Source organism: Gigantopelta aegis, chromosome 12, assembly GCF_016097555.1.
Source record: "Gigantopelta aegis isolate Gae_Host chromosome 12, Gae_host_genome, whole genome shotgun sequence".
NCBI lineage: Eukaryota > Metazoa > Mollusca > Gastropoda > Neomphalida > Peltospiridae > Gigantopelta > Gigantopelta aegis.
In genome coordinates this window covers 36,778,756-36,795,906 of record NC_054710.1, presented here as the reverse complement: position 1 = coordinate 36,795,906, position 17,151 = coordinate 36,778,756, and the positions used below count along the sequence as shown (strand labels likewise).

The 17,151-nt window shown below is 37.8% G+C and overlaps 1 protein-coding gene across 2 annotated transcripts in view; it reads right to left on the bottom strand.

Annotated features, from left to right (window-relative positions):
* Positions 1–17,151, bottom strand: part of LOC121386342 (ATP-binding cassette sub-family G member 4-like) — a 72,192-nt gene that overhangs the window by 42,976 nt on the left and 12,065 nt on the right. For both annotated transcript variants that reach the window (XM_041517218.1, XM_041517219.1), the window contains exon 2: positions 7,879–8,166. In XM_041517218.1, coding sequence (XP_041373152.1) covers positions 7,879–8,095 — 217 coding nt within the window. In that variant the 5' untranslated portion in view covers positions 8,096–8,166. The remainder of the gene's footprint in view (positions 1–7,878; positions 8,167–17,151) is intronic.

The window sequence follows — 17,151 nt, the reverse complement described above, 5'->3', positions numbered from 1 at the left end:
CTCTCCTTCAAAGACACACACATTCATTCTGTCTGTCTGTCTCTCCTTCTCAGACACACACATTCATTCTGTCTGTCTGTCTCTCCTCAGAGACACACATTCATTCTGTCTGTCTGTCTCTCCTCAGACACACACATTCATTCTGTCTGTCTGTCTCTCTTTCTCAGACACACACATTCATTCTGTCTGTCTCTCCTTCTCAGACACACACATTCATTCTGTCTGTCTGTCTCTACTCAGACACACACATTCATTCTGTCTGTCTGTCTCTCCTCAGAGAGACACATTCATTCTGTCTGTCTCTCCTCGACACACACATTCATTCTGTCTGTCTGTCTGTCTCTCTTTCTCAGACACACACATTCATTCTGTTTGTCTGTCTCTCCTTCTCAGACACACACATTCATTCTGTTTGTCTGTCTCTCCTCAGACACACACATTCATTGTTTGTCTGTCTCTCCTTCTCAGACACACACATTCATTCTGTTTGTCTGCCTCTCCTTCTCAGACACATACATTCATTCTGTTTGTCTGTCTCTCCTTCTCAAACACACACATGTCTGTCTGTCTCTCCTTCTCAACACACACATTGTCTCTCCTCAAACACACACATTGATTATGTCTGTCTGTCTCTCCTTCTCACATACATTCATTCTGTTTGTCTGTCTGTCTGTCTCTCCTTCTCAGACACACACATTCATTCTGTCTGTCTCTCCTTCATAGACACACACATTCATTCTGTCGGTCGGTCTCTCCTTCTCAGACACACACATTCATTCTGTCTGTCTGTCTCTCCTTCTCAGACACACACATTCATTCTGTCTGTCTCTTCTTCATAGACACACACATTCATTCTGTCGGTCGGTCTCTCCTTCTCAGACACACACATTCATTCTGTCTGTCTCTCCTTCTCAGACACACACATTCATTCTGTCTGTCTCTCCTTCTCAGACACACACATTCATTCTGTCTGTCTGTCTGTCTCTCCTTTTCAGACACACACATTCATTCTGTCTGTCTGTCTCTCCTCAGAGACACACATTCATTCTGTCTGTCTGTCTGTCTCTCCTTCTCAGACACACACATTCATTCTGTCTGTCTCTCCTTCTCTGACACACACATTCATTCTGTCTGTCTCTCCTTCATAGACACACACATTCATTCTGTCTGTCTGTCTCTCCTTCTGAGACACACACATTCATTCTGTCTGTATCTCCTTCTCAGACACACACATTCATTCTGTCTGTCTCTCCTTCTCAGACACACACATTCATTCTGTCTGTCTCTCCTTTTCAGACACACACATTCATTCTGTCTGTCTGTCTCTCCTCAGAGACACACATTCATTCTGTCTGTCTCTCCTCAGACACACACATTCATTCTGTCTGTCTGTCTGTCTCTCTTTCTCAGACACACACATTCATTCTGTTTGTCTGTCTCTCCTTCTCAGACACACACATTCATTCTGTTTGTCTGTCTCTCCTCAGACACACACATTCATTGTTTGTCTGTCTCTCCTTCTCAGACACACACATTCATTCTGTTTGTCTGCCTCTCCTTCTCAGACACATACATTCATTCTGTTTGTCTGTCTCTCCTTCTCAAACACACACATTGATTATGTCTGTCTGTCTCTCCTTCTCACGCACACACATTCATTCTGTCGGTCGGTCGGTCGGTCTCTCCTCAAACACACACATTCATTATGTCTGTCTGTCTCTCCTTCTCACATACATTCATTCTGTTTGTCTGTCTGTCTGTCTCTCCTTCTCAGACACACACATTCATTCTGTCTGTCTCTCCTTCATAGACACACACATTCATTCTGTCGGTCGGTCTCTCCTTCTCATACACACACATTCATTCTGTCTGTCTCTCCTTCTCAGACACACACATTCATTCTGTCTGTCTGTCTCTCCTTCTCAGACACACACATTCATTCTGTCTGTCTCTCCTTCTCTGACACACACATTCATTCTGTCTGTCTCTCCTTCATAGACACACATTCATTCTGTCTGTCTGTCTCTCCTTCTCAGACACACACATTCATTCTGTCTGTCTCTCCTTCTCAGACACACACATTCATTCTGTCTGTCTCTCCTTCTCAGACACACACATTCATTCTGTCTGTCTCTCCTTCTCAGACACACACATTCATTCTGTCTGTCTGTCTGTCTCTCCTTTTCAGACACACACATTCATTCTGTCTGTCTGTCTCTCCTCAGAGACACACATTCATTCTGTCCGTCTCTCCTCAGACACACACATTCATTCTGTCTGTCTGTCTGTCTCTCTTTCTCAGACACACACATTCATTCTGTTTGTCTGTCTCTCCTTCTGAGACACACACATTCATTCTGTTTGTCTGTCTCTCCTCAGACACACACATTCATTGTTTGTCTGTCTCTCCTTCTCAGACACACACATTCATTCTGTTTGTCTGTCCTGTCTCTCCTTCTCAGACACACACATTCATTCTGTTTGTCTGCCTCTCCTTCTCAGACACATACATTCATTCTGTTTGTCTGTCTCTCCTTCTCACGCACACACATTCATTCTGTCGGTCGGTCTGTCGGTCTCTCCTTCTCATACACACACATTCATTATGCCTGTCTCTCCTTCTCACATACATACATTCATTCTGTTTGTCTGTCTGTCTGACTCTCCTTCTCAGACACACACATTCATTCTCTTTATCTGTCTCTCCTCAGACACACACATTCATTCTGTTTGTCTCTCATCAGACATACACATTCATTCTGTTTGTCTGTCTCTCCTTCTCAGACACACACATTCATTATGTCTGTCTGTCTCTCCTTCTCTCACACACACACATTCATTATGTCTGTCTGTCTCTCCTTCTCTCACACACACATTCATTCTGTCTGTCTGTCTCTCCTTCTCACATACATTCATTCTGTCTGTCTGTCTCTCCTTCTCACATACATTCATTCTGTTTGTCTGTCTGTCTGTCTCACAGACACACACGTACAAACACAAATTTATGAAGAAAAGATAATGTTATAGTTATATATAATTTATGTGTAGTTAAAAGTATGAGTATTTACAAGTAAAGTATTTTGTATGTAAACAGGTTTTTGTCCGGGGTTCAGCAGCAAACATTAAACTATGACCGTCACTGACCAGACCTTGAACTGTGACCCATACGTCACTATCATATTTGATAGCAATTTATTTTATGTCCTTTGCAGGGAGCATTTTGTTGAGTGTAACGTCACGATTCACTAAGCAAGGTTTTTTTCAGAGATCACTGCACAATTTTAAAACATTAAACAGCAGATGCTAATCAATGTTTAATTGACTAGAAATAACGCTGATCAATATTTTCAAAACAAAATGTTCCCTTGCTTTGAAAATAAAACTGTTGCAAATTATATTTATCTCAAAGGGTAAATAAAATGCATCAAAAAGTCCCAAAAGCAGATCAGTAAACCAGACTGTTTAGAGATATGTTAGTACTGGTAAACACACCACAATCAATAATTGATCTGACCTTCACGGTGAGTAGGAAATGGTTTGTTTGTTTTGTTTAACGACACCACTGGAGCACATTGATTAATTAATCATCGGCTATTGGATGTCAAACATTTGGTAAATCTGACTCGTAGTCATCAGAGGAAACACGCTACATTTTTCCTAACGCAGAAAGGAATCTTTTATATGCATTTTCCAGCAGAAAGGAATCTTTTATATGCATTTTCCAGCAGAAAGGAATCTTTTATATGCATTTTCCAGCAGAAAGGAATCTTTTATATGCATTTTCCAGCAGAAAGGAAAGCACATACCACCAGCACCTCAAGCAAGTACTCAACCGACTGAGCTAAATCCTTCCCCCATGCAGTGAGTAGGAAATGCTGGGGACAAGGACAACACACAGATCTGTAAACAGTATACTCATTTACGGGGGATAAAGTTTGTTTTGTTTAACGACACCACAAGATCATTAATCATCCGCTACTGAATGTCAGACATTTGGTAATTTTGATGTCTTAAAGAGAAAACCCACTACATTTTTTCATTAGTAGCAAGGTTTTTTTTGTATGCACCATCCCACAGGAAGGATAGCACACAACATGGCCTTTGATATACCAGTCTTGGTGCACTGGCTGGAACGAGAAATAGCCCAATGCGGTCACCAACGAGGATTGATCCCAAACCGACCGTGCATCACACGAGCACTTTACCACTGGACTACATCCCACCCCATGGCTACTGGTTGTCAAACATTTGGTCTTTTTGACGTCAAGTCTTATAGAAGAAACCTGCTACATTTTTCCATCAGTTGCAAGGAATCTTTTATATGCACCATCCCAGACAAGACAGCACATGCCGTTGGTATATATACCAGTCGTGGTGCACTGGTATAGATTTCAGAGTAGTATGGGATTAAAACATAACAAAATCTTGAGCCAAACAGCAGTTGCGATAACCGTACGTAAATCTGTCTCTGGACTTGGAATTGTTTCAATGTTTAGCAGGTGAATTTATATGTTGCCTGCTAGGTCTAAACAAAAATGGACTGCTTTTCGCAGGCCCCTATTTCAATCCCTGTATTTACATGTACTTGGTTTCCATTTCTGGACTAGAATCGATCCCCATTGGTGGACCCATTAGGCTATTTCTTGTTCCAGCCAGTGCTCCACCACTGGTATAATAAAAGCTGTGGTATGTACTATCCTGTCTGGGATGGTGCATATAAAAGATGCCTTGCTACTAATGGAAACATGTCCCTTGCTGTTAATCGAAAAGAGTAGCCCATGAATGTGCTCTAGTGGTGTCGTTAAGCAAAATAAACTTTGTCCCTCCTTAAATGAGTACTTTTTATAAATCTGGGGGTGGGACGTAGCCCAGTGGTAAGGCGCTCGCTTGAGGTGTGGTCGGATAGGATTGATCCATATCTGTGTGATCATTAACCATAAGTCTGACGCCATATAACCATAAATAAAATGTGTTGAGTGCGTCGTTAAATAAAACATTTCCTTCCTATTTCTGGAAGAAAAGTCATATAATTATGGAATATGGATTTTGTAAAAAAAACTAAAATAGAAACCTATATGTATATGTATTTCACACTGTAATTATAGGACTGTGTTTAAATTGTGGGTTTTGGTACTATTGTTTTGCACACAAAGGTAAATTAATGTATGAATGTAAAACCAATACAGTTACAAACAATACCTTTCGTCTTTATTACAGTACAAAAACAACTTTAAACTTCTTAATTTAAAGTGGTATTTTCGGTATTTAAAGGAACAGACCCTAGTTGTTTATGATCACTGAAATCAAACATTACCTATATTTTATTGTTTAGATTATTCATTTCGGTACAACCCAAGTGTTTCTGGTCATCCTGATGTTCTAATACCATAAAATGCATTTTTCATATTTTTAAAAACGCATGTGTGTTTGATAAGTAGTGATTATTGATTCGAGTTCTAGTCTATTTCTTCAATGTTATTGCAAACTGCACTTAAAACTAAAACCCTTCTGTCATTTTCAAAGCAGTTTTCCTATTTTTTCTTTTTTTCTTTCTTTTTTTTTATGTCAAGAAAAAATGCAACTGATAGAAATGACAAATTTTCCTGGTACAATGTATTGAAAGTTTCACAATGTAATAAAAACCCTGACATATATATCAGATATAATTACCTTGTCACATAACTTAAATTAGTCAATACTAAAAACAAGCTACACATATCAAATATTCTTCTCTTACTTAAAGCTGGCCATAAATATTTTATACAGCGGTATTAAACATACGCAAAGTTTATCAAAAATTTATAATGCAATTACCATGCTGAAATGATATAGAGCCATCAACATCAAAAACAATCCAGCCAGTGCACCACAACTGGTACATCAAAGGCTGTGGTATGTGCTATCCTGTCTATGGGATGGTGCATATAAAAGATCCCTTGCTGCTAATCGAAAGAGTAGCCCATGAAGTGGCGACAGTGGGTTTCCTCTCTCAATAACTGTGTGGTCCTTAACCAAAAGTCCGACGCCATATAACCATAAATAACAGGCCCTAATCTAGAATTGAAAAAGAAGTGATTTCTTCCTTCCCGTGATAAATGGGGAGAAATTGAATAAAAATAAGTAAAATACGGACCCTAATCTAGATAACATTCCTACAGACCTGCAAATCAACTAATCCCACACACAATTTTTGCAGGATAGGAAAAACCCCAATGGGTCTGTTAGGTAATCTAGTACCCAATGGGTCTGTTAGGTAATCTAGTACCCAATGGGTCTGTTAGGTAATCTAGTACCCAATGGGTCTGTTAGGTAATCTAGTACCCCAATGGGTCTGTTAGGTAATCTAGTACCCAATGGGTCTGTTAGGTAATCTAGTACCCAATGGGTCTGTTAGGTAATCTAGTACCCCAATGGGTCTGTTAGGTAATCTAGTACCCAATGGGTCTGTTAGGTAATCTAGTACCCAATGGGTCTGTTAGGTAATCTAGTACCCAATGGGTCTGTTAGGTAATCTAGTACCCAATGGGTCTGTTAGGTAATCTAGTACCCAATGGGTCTGTTAGGTAATCTAGTACCCAATGGGTCTGTTAGGTAATCTAGTACCCCAATGGGTCTGTTAGGTAATCTAGTACCCAATGGGTCTGTTAGGTAATCTAGTACCCAATGGGTCTGTTAGGTAATCTAGTACCCCAATGGGTCTGTTAGGTAATCTAGTACCCAATGGGTCTGTTAGGTAATCTAGTACCCCAATGGGTCTGTTAGGTAATCTAGTACCCAATGGGTCTGTTAGGTAATCTAGTACCCAATGGGTCTGTTAGGTAATCTAGTACCCAATGGGTCTGTTAGGTAATCTAGTACCCCAATGGGTCTGTTAGGTAATCTAGTACCCCAATGGGTCTGTTAGGTAATCTAGTACCCAATGGGTCTGTTAGGTAATCTAGTACCCAATGGGTCTGTTAGGTAATCTAGTACCCAATGGGTCTGTTAGGTAATCTAGTACCCAAATGGGTCTGTTAGGTAATCTAGTACCCAATGGGTCTGTTAGGTAATCTAGTACCCAATGGGTCTGTTAGGTAATGTAGTACCCAATGGGTCTGTTAGGTAATGTAGTACCCAATGGGTAGTATTCCAGGGCCCCGTTCCAGAAAAGAACTGTAGCTAAGGTTAACTGTAGCGACTTAAGGTGAGTTTTACAACTGGCACTGTAAACTTTACAGCCATTCCACAAAAGAACTGAACATTGCTAAGGTTAACTGTAACGACTTAAGGTGAGTTTTACAACTGGCACCGTAAACTTTACAACTGTTCCATAAAGCAACCTTACGGTAGTCGTAGGTGCCGATGTAATGATTAAAATATTCTTTACGAAGAAGTGCAAATTATTTTAACAATAAATTGGACTTTTCGGACTCTTGGATGTATTCATTGGTATTGGACATCCATGAAATAAAAAAAGAAATCGCACTCCGGACATCCATGAAGTAACTTTGTCAGTTTGTTTGCTGAGCGATAATTGGCGAATGCATACGACTCGCCTACTGGAGCACATTGATTAATTAATCATTGGCTATTTGATGTCAAACATTTGACCATTTTTATTCGCAGTCATCAGAAAAAACCCTCAACATTTTTCCTAATGCAGCCAGGGATATTTTATATGCATTTGCCCACAGACAGGAAAGCACACATCACGGCCTTTAACCAGTTGTGGTGCACTGGTTGCAACGATAAAAACCCCAATCAGATGAATGGATCCACCGAGGTGGTTCGATCCTGCTAAGCAAGCACCTCAAGTGAGCATTCAACTGACTGAGCTAAATTCCGCCCCTTTGCATATATATGTAATATGCAATAATAAAAACTACAAAAGCTGCTTACGTTTATTCCTCGATCCTGTTTTCACTGTGTACGTCAGGTTCTTAAACTCAATATCGACGGCACGTCTCCTGCGGAGACCCGACGATAAGCTGACTTTTGTCTCCCGCGACGACTCGGAAACAGTGTCATGGTGCTGGTAGGTACAGGTCTCCGGATGTCGCAGGAACGTATGTATGTGCTGAGGAATCTGTATATGCACAGACAGAAGTTCGGCCATCTTGAATTTATTTGCTTGTCATGGTAGAGCTCGAGATTTAAATAATCAAGATGGATGATGATAGATTAAATCTGAAAAGAATAGTAAAAATTAGATTATAAAATATTAAAGCTATTCGTGAATTCTTGGACATTAACCAACACTCACTCTGTCACCCCAGGCTAGTAGGTATCACTGGGGATGATTGATATTGTAAATATTATTTTAAATAATATGGTATTAATAGAGGGGATGCAATGTATATTTATTAAGTTCTGCATTTGTTTCTAATTTCGTGTCGATGAGTCAGCTGACAAGTGCCGATCAACGTGTTTTCTCTGATGCCACGGAGAGAGAAACAAGAGAAAAGGATGGAAGGAAGGAAATGTTTTATTTAACGATGCACTCAACACATTTTATTTGGCATCAGGCATATGGTTAAGAACCACACAGATATTGAGAGAGGAAACCAGCTGTTGCCACTTCATGGGCTACTCTTTTCGATTAGCAGCAAGGGATCTTTTATATGCACCATCCCATAGACAGAATAGCACATACCACGGCCTTTGATGTACCAGTTGTGGTGCACTGGCTGGAGCAAGAAATAGCCCAATGGGCCCACTGACGTGGATCGATCCCAAACCGACTGCACATCAAGCAAATGCTTTACCACTGGGCTACGTCTCGCCCCCACCCCCCACCGCGAGAAAAGGAATTTAAATACACAAAATTTCTAGCTAAACAAAAATTTAATATTACAATACATTTTTGTCAAAGTTTGTTCTCCTTTTTGACAAGGTTCCGTACACATTTTCAGCACCTGACCAATCGCTGCATAACTAGGGGTTTTCTGCAACCAATCAGATTCAAGCTAGTTTTGAAATCACAGGAAGGCTATCATAGTGGCACTTGTTTTTAAAATTTTGCAGAGAGAAGACATAACCAATTAGTTTTTAAACATATATCCCCGCCTTCCCTCCCTGGTACATGTGTTATTATATGTTGCAGTATGTAGTATGTAGTATGTAGTTTTAGTATGTAGATTGTAGTTTAGTTTTTGGAATACATGGTTTATAAACTTTTTATTCAAATTTATTGTCTTTTAATATGAATGCTGGTGAATACTATGTATATTCAACTGAATAAACCATGATTTTTTGGGGTCCCAAACCTGTGTTATTTTCATATGTCATTTATATGTAAAACTGATATTAATTAAATGATGCCAGTCCAATGTGGATTAAATTCTTTACTCCATGTACTTCATTTAATCACTTTAAAGTTGGAAGATTTGTAATTTTTGTGAAAAGAAAAGGGTCGAAGGTTTCTTTCCTATTCTCAGGATAGCCCACAAAAATTAAATGTCATATTATCCTATCAAGTACCGGTAGGAGATAATATGGAGTCGGGATTTCTGCCAGAGGGTAAAACGGGTATAGCACCATACCCAAATGTTTTGGCAGATTTTTTTTTTTAAGTTAACCTTTTAACAAAATTAGTTACTCTTATGATTACTGTGTGATTTTCTTAACCCTAACCTTAAACATAACCCATTTTCTTTCTAGCGGAGTCCCCCCTCCCATACTCCCTGTTGACTGTGGTTGCATTCAATTCCATAGTGCCATACCTAAATATTTCTTTTTGGCAGAACCACTGGAAGTTTTTAGATTTATGGGTGTTATTGTCCATTTGATGCCTGCGAAATGTTATATTTGATTGAAGGAGACAGACAATAATACCTGTAAATCTAAAACTCCATAAAGTTATATGCATTGTAATTTGAAGCATTTTAATACTGATACCCTTGAATGTGTCGAATTAAAAAAAAAAAAAAATACTTGGCCACAATCTAAACTTAGACCCTTGAACAGTTAACTCGACCTGACCCACTTTCAGATGACATCACTAGATCTGCAGGTGTTGTTACTGTCTTATTTGATGCCCACAAAACAATGTAATTAACTAATCACATTACAGAACACATTTATCATACCTATACAATAAAGGAGGTGGTGGTGGTAGTGTGTGTTGGGGGGAATGTTATAATGATTTTTTATACAGACTAGTAATTTTTTCACTTTTTTGGCCTACAGGTAATAGTCCCTCAGGCACAACAATGTAATTAACTAATCACATTACAGAACACATTTATCATAGTATGCAATAAAGGAAGTAGGGGTAGTGGGTGGGGTGGTGGTGGTGTGTGTGTGTGGGGGGGAGGTCTAATTATTTTTCATACAGACTAGTAATTTTTCAAATTTTTTGGCCTACAGGCCAATGAAAATATTTCTTAATTTTTACCTTTAAAATATAAAATTTCATCTACTTACATAGTTATTGAAAAACATTTCAGTTAATTATTATAACAAAATATGGGGTACAAAGATTAAAAATCTGCCCTAAGCTTGCTAAAGAGTACTATCATCTTAAAGATAAATTGTTCTGAATGCCAAAATTATCTAAAAGTGAAATGCACACACATACATACATATATACATACATACATACATACATACATACATACATACATACACAGTTGAATCCTGTTGTCTCGAACCCCACTGGTGCTTGAGAAAGTGTTCGACTCATCGGGTAGTTTGACCTAACCATTCAGTCAACAATGTGTAAGTTTAACTCAGGACTTCGTTTTTGGTTCGAGCATTGCGGTGTCATCGACCCTACCAAGTTCAACCCAGCTCAATGAGATTCTACTGGAGAGAGAGAGAGAGAGAGAGAGAGAGAGAGAGAGAGAGAGAGAGAGAGAGAGAGAGAGAGAGAGAGAGAGAGAGTAGAGAGCTAAAGAGAGACAGAGAGAGATAGAGAAAGAGAGAGAGAGAGAGAGAAGGGGAGAAAAAGAGAGACAGACACACACACACACACACACACACACACACACACACACACACCTTACCCTAGTATTCAGCATAGTTCACTGACACTTTATCAAACCTACCTGACCTAGTTCAAATATATCACGTTCTAGATTCAAACTTCTCAACACTGATTTTACAATGCATGAATGAATAATGGTACAATTAGCAAACCAATCACTTTGAAAATGTCGCCTCCACAACAGCTGTGACAATTTTAATTAACTTCATCCTATTGTTCTTGGCACAGAAACTGACGAATACAAGACTACCCACCATACACCTACACCTCAACTGAACGCTGCTGATAATCACTTACGGGTTTACAGCGACCTAGGTGGACCTAGGTGTACTTGCACAGATAGCTATAAACTCATTTTAAATGTCAAAGCCATATATATACATTGCAGTTTTTAATTTCGATCAAATTGCTAACCTGTTTTACTAACATAAGTTTTCAGTGTCAGTAATTGCAGTCTAACAAGATGGATTGTTATTATGAGTTTAATCTTGCGAACTAGAGGGTGTGTAATTTAGAAAACAAGTGACTCAAAAATAAATAACTTGTAGTAAATTCCATAGTATGAAAAAACGTGTTCCCCGTGGAACGCACTATAAACATATCTTTCTATTATCTATTATCTATCTGTGTTACTGTCACACACAATTCATTAAAACTCAGGTGTGATTGTATGTGTAAATGAAATTATGATAATTAATGTGAGGCGAGATTGCAGCTTTGAAACAAAACAAAAATTCCAAGCAAGAAAACCAAAACAATCAGGGTGTGTGACAGCTCGCTAGATAAACCTCCTATATTTAACACATGGTCAGTTATAACAAAACGCAATTTCATCAACTTAATTTTTACCTGTTATCATTCCTTATTTTTAAAGCATACAATGTAGGTGGTGACATTTATGATGCCAGGGACTGGTTTGCATAAATCTCAGCTGACGATTCACAAACAACTGTGGCCATCGGCCATCCCTGAAGTAACCAGAACGCGCAGGAAATGGTTAGTGGTTAGGGGACGTAAATCTGCCTATTTTTTTCGTGCAAATTTCTAATAGAGGCTATGACTACCCTAGTTCCTCACAAAATTCAAGTACTTTTTTTTTTACAGGTACCCCATACATGTTTCAAGCACAACGCTTCTTCACACAGTGGTACTAGATGAAATGAAATTGCATACCTTTTTTGCCTTGATGAAAACATTTGGTTTTTTACAACCAACACACTCACATTTATTACCAATCACATTTATCACCAATCACAGGACTTGTGGTATTCACTTCTCTATCAAAAGTTGGGTGCACCTCAAACTTTGACCCAGCCAGAAGTTATTTGGTTTAGTACTACCTATACTCTTATATACTGATGGAAAGAAATAAGGGAACATACAGAATTGTAGACCAAATGTAATTCACAACTAAAGTACTGTCAGAAATAGAATAAAAACGATTTTTGTCGATTATTTCTTACATATTAAACAGACAAGTAAATATTTAGTAAATATATATTTAATGATAAGTCTACCGAATTTAGCATTTACTTATTTTGGGTTTACCCGGGCTATCCCTCTGCAAAACAAAATATTTGTAGACATTTATAATTAACTTTTGAGCATAACTGTCAACAACCATTCTGTGTGGATCTATTTTTAAAGGTGCTATCTCAAAGTTGCATAATGACAACTATTGCAAATCAGGTTTTTATTAAATTTTTCTTTAACATTTAAAGACTACACTTTTAACTATATGCCCATAAATAATTATAGGAAATAATTGTATCTACTAGTATAAAATACATTTTTATTGGAGAATCTTTATCACAAACAGAAAAAACAAAAAACAAAAAACAAATGTTTTATTTAACGACGCACTCAACACATTTTATTTACGGTTATATGGCGTCAGACATATGGTTAAGGACCACACAGATTTTGAGAGGAAATCCACTGACGCCACTACATGGGCTACTCTTCCGATTAGCAGCAAGGGATCTTTTATTTGCGCTTCCCACAGGCAGGATAGCACAAACCATGGCCTTTGTTGAACCAGTTATGGATCACTGGTCGGTGCAAGTGGTTTACACCTACCCATTGAGCCTTGCGGAGCACTCACTCAGGGTTTGGAGTCGGTATCTGGATTAAAAATTCCATGCCTCGACTGGGATCCGAACCCAGTACCTACCAGCCTGTAGACCGATGGCCTGCCACGACGCCACCGAGGCCGGTCCCCAAACAAGTAAATGCTAAATTAGGTAGACTATCATTAAATAGGTATTTACAAAATATTTACTTCAACCTCTTGTCAGTTTAATATGAAAGAAATAATTGACAAAAATCATTTTTATTCCATTTCCAACACTACTTTAGCGTAGTAATGTCTGTATTTCATACCAAGTTGTAATGTGGGATTGAATGTCTGTAGTGTTGACTGTGCTGCCTATATGTTCCCAGTCAACTTCTGATAATATCAACTGATTTTTGATGCAGTCGTTATTATCTGTTGCTATCTGTGTGATCCTTTATTTCTTTCCATCAGTATAATTTAGCTAATGTTGTTTATAAATGATACGCCAGAAAAAGTCATCAATTAAAATATTTATTTTATCTTGAAAGGGACTTTCTTACTTTTGCTATCATTGTTAAAATGTTTTCAAGTAGAGGCTTTTTAGCAATTAAAATTACCTTTTCTGACACCCAATAGTCGGTATGTATTTTTGTGCCGAGATATCGTTAAACATTCATTCATTCATTTATTCATTCATTGATACTAGCATTTTTAAAAATCATTTTCGTGCATAGAATATCAGTGTCTGCATGTATATATACACAACTATTACAAAATGTTTTTGGGCATCCTAATGTTTGTGGGGCTGGATGTGGCCCAGTGGTAAAGTGCTCGCTTAATGCCTAGTCGGTTTGGGATCAATCCCTGTCGGTGGGTCATTTCTCGCTGCAACCAGTGCACCACGACTGGTATATCCTGTCTGTCGGATGGTGCATTGGTGCATATAAAAGATCCCTTGTTGCTAATCGAAAGAGTAGTTTATGAGGTGGCGACAGCAGGTTTTCTCTCTCAATATCTGTGTGGTCCGATGCCATATAACCGTAAATAAAATGTGTTGAGTGCGTCGTTAAATAGATCATTTCCTTCCTAATGATTGTAGCTGATCAAGCTTCATTTCATTTTCTAATCATTGTAGCTGATCAAGCTTCATTTCATTTTCTAATCATTGTAGCTGATCAAGCTTCATTTCATTTTCTAATCATTGTAGCTGATCAAGCTTCATTTCATTTTCTAATCATTGTAGCTGATCAAGCTTCATTTCATTTTCTAATCATTGTAGCTGATCAAGCTTCATTTCATTTTCTAATCATTGTAGCTGATCAAGCTTCATTTCATTTTCTAATCATTGTAGCTGATCAAGCTTCATTTCATTTTCTAATCATTGTAGCTGATCAAGCTTCATTTCATTTTCTAATCATTTATATTTTTCTGACCATACAAAATTATTGCGAGGTTGAACTTCATATCAGGTAACATTTTGTTTTTAAAATCTTTTATTAGCGACAGTTGGTGATCAGTTGTAAAGCAACTACTATTTAATGTTTTACAATCGTGTAGCAATCTGTGAAATTTGTTTAGCAAATTGCGACGCGATACTGAACAAAATGTTCCCTGCATATTCTATATAAGAAAATGTATTTAATATGCAATTTTATTCATTATGAAGGGTTTTTAAGTCAGAAATGTGTTACAATGACAGCAACTGAAGACAGCTCTTTAAATACAAAATGTTCCCTGCATATTCTATATAAGAAAATGTATTTAATATGTAATTTTATTCATTAATGAAGGGTTTTTAAAAGTCAGAAATGTGTTACAATGACAGCAACTGAAGACAGCTCTTTAAATACAAAATCTCAAGCATATTCAAGCATCTAGAATATATAATTTTTCTTCTTCCTGTAACATCTAATTCTTGATTTTGTTACATCTTATTTGCAACCCAGGTCACATTCAAATGCAGATTTTGCCACCGTTATTATACTTACTGGTACTATAGTTTCCCCCAGTCCATTGTGTACTCCTAATGGTACACTACAGTTGACAGGCCAATGCTCAAAATAGGAAGTAAAACGCAGTTTTTTGTTTCTTTTTTAAATAGCAGGTTAAAAGAAAAAAGGCCTGCTAACAAAAAAATATGATCTGCCGAATGTAATATAGCATGGGGCGAGTGGAAGGTTTGCAGGGCATAAAATTTGATTTTCAGACAAACGATATGTCGTTTGTGTGGTTTTAGTGTTTGCACGAACGATTTTCTTCAGTGGTTCAGATACAAATGAAAAGGTTAACCAGCAACGGTAATCAAATGAGAATCTAAGATAGGCGTTTTCGTAGTTTTTCTCCAAATTCTTATCATAAATACTAAATTATTATTATTATTTGGTATGCTGGGACTAACTTGAAAGCTGCCATTTACATTTAAGCACACTACCCCATCGGTTACAGGGCAGTACTTGTTGGCGCCAAACAATAGTCTGAACGAAACGGGTCTGAATGAAAAGATCCGAAGTTCTGCGAATCCTCTATCGATCCAATCGATGTTGCAACTCAGTTTCATCATGTTCTAATTTCCACTTCATTATTTTAAAGTTCCTTATTAAACGTATTATTTTCTTTGCTGTGTATGTCATATTTTAATAAATTGATTTAGCAAGGGTTGTACTTGTTTTCATTACAATACATGTTTTAGAATTAATGCATATATTTCAAAGTAACCACACAGGTGTCAAAAAGTAAATAAATATACAGAACTTCACATACATTTTGTTCGCTTCCTATTTATTGCACGAAAGAATATTTACCATGAGACCGTTCTTGCTCACAATAAACGTTCTGTATTTATTACATACCTTTAAAAAATACATAGTTTTTTTCTCATACCTGCAATTATTATTTTATTCCACAAATAGTTATCATTTTCTGACGAGCGATTATAGTTTTTGCACAAACAATCCGTCGTTCGTGTCGATATTGGTTTTGCATAACCGACAGACGAACGATAAAATTGTTGGTGCCAAATTTTATGCCTGGTTTGAGACAATGTGCATGTTGAAAATTAGAACCTCTGAGATGTATTTTAGAACATTATAAAATTTAAATATAGCAGAATCATGTGCTCAACCTCCGCTAAATAGAAGATGAGATGCAACTTTTTGGTAGTGAATTTTTATTTAACCTGCTAGGTCTAAAAAAAATGGGACTGCTTTTCACAGGCCGCTTTTCGAGCCCCGCAGGGGCCACTCAACAAGCATGTAACACTCTGGGGTAGAGTTGAGTATCATGGGATGCATTGTGAAACATTATGTGGGAGGGTAGAGGTGTTCGTCAGGAGATGAATAACACATTAAAATAATTATATAATTTTTGTTTATATTTAGTAATGGGAGTAGCCATAGACAGGCAAACACACACACACACACACACACTCTCTCTCTCTTTCTCTCTCTCTCTCTCTCTTTCTCTCTCACACACATTCCATACTCTCTCTCTCTGTCTCTTCTCTCTCTCTTTCTCTCTCACACACACATTCCATACATGCGCATTTTCACTCACACACACTCTCGTACACACACACATTCTCTCTCTCTCACACACACACACTCAATAATACACACACTCTCCACAGGGGATATAGGGAGGCCTCTCCCTAGAAAGAAAATGGGTTAAGTTTAGGGTTAGGGTTAAGAAAATCATACAGTATTGATAAGAGTAATTAATTTGGTCAAAAGATCAACTTAAAAACCCCAACTGTAAAACAATTTGTGTATGGCGCCATACCCTTTTACCCTCTGGCAGAAACACTGATTTCGTTGTACTCATCATGATGAGTATAAAATGAACTACTCTCATTTGATACCACCATTCATGCATCTGTCAAGCGGTCCAATACATAAAAGGTTTGCCCCTAACTGTTAGTGTTAATGTTTTCACATCAAATGCTGACACTAGCAGCCAGTGATGAATAATTGATTACAGAGAATACCATAAACACAGGGTCCTAAATGAACCTGTCAGTACTGGATGCTATCACAGACTGAATAAAAGCACCTGGATTTTTATGTCAAACAAACAGGAATTGAAAATATTGAAACAACATCTGGTAATGCTACCCTTAGACTATCAACTGTCA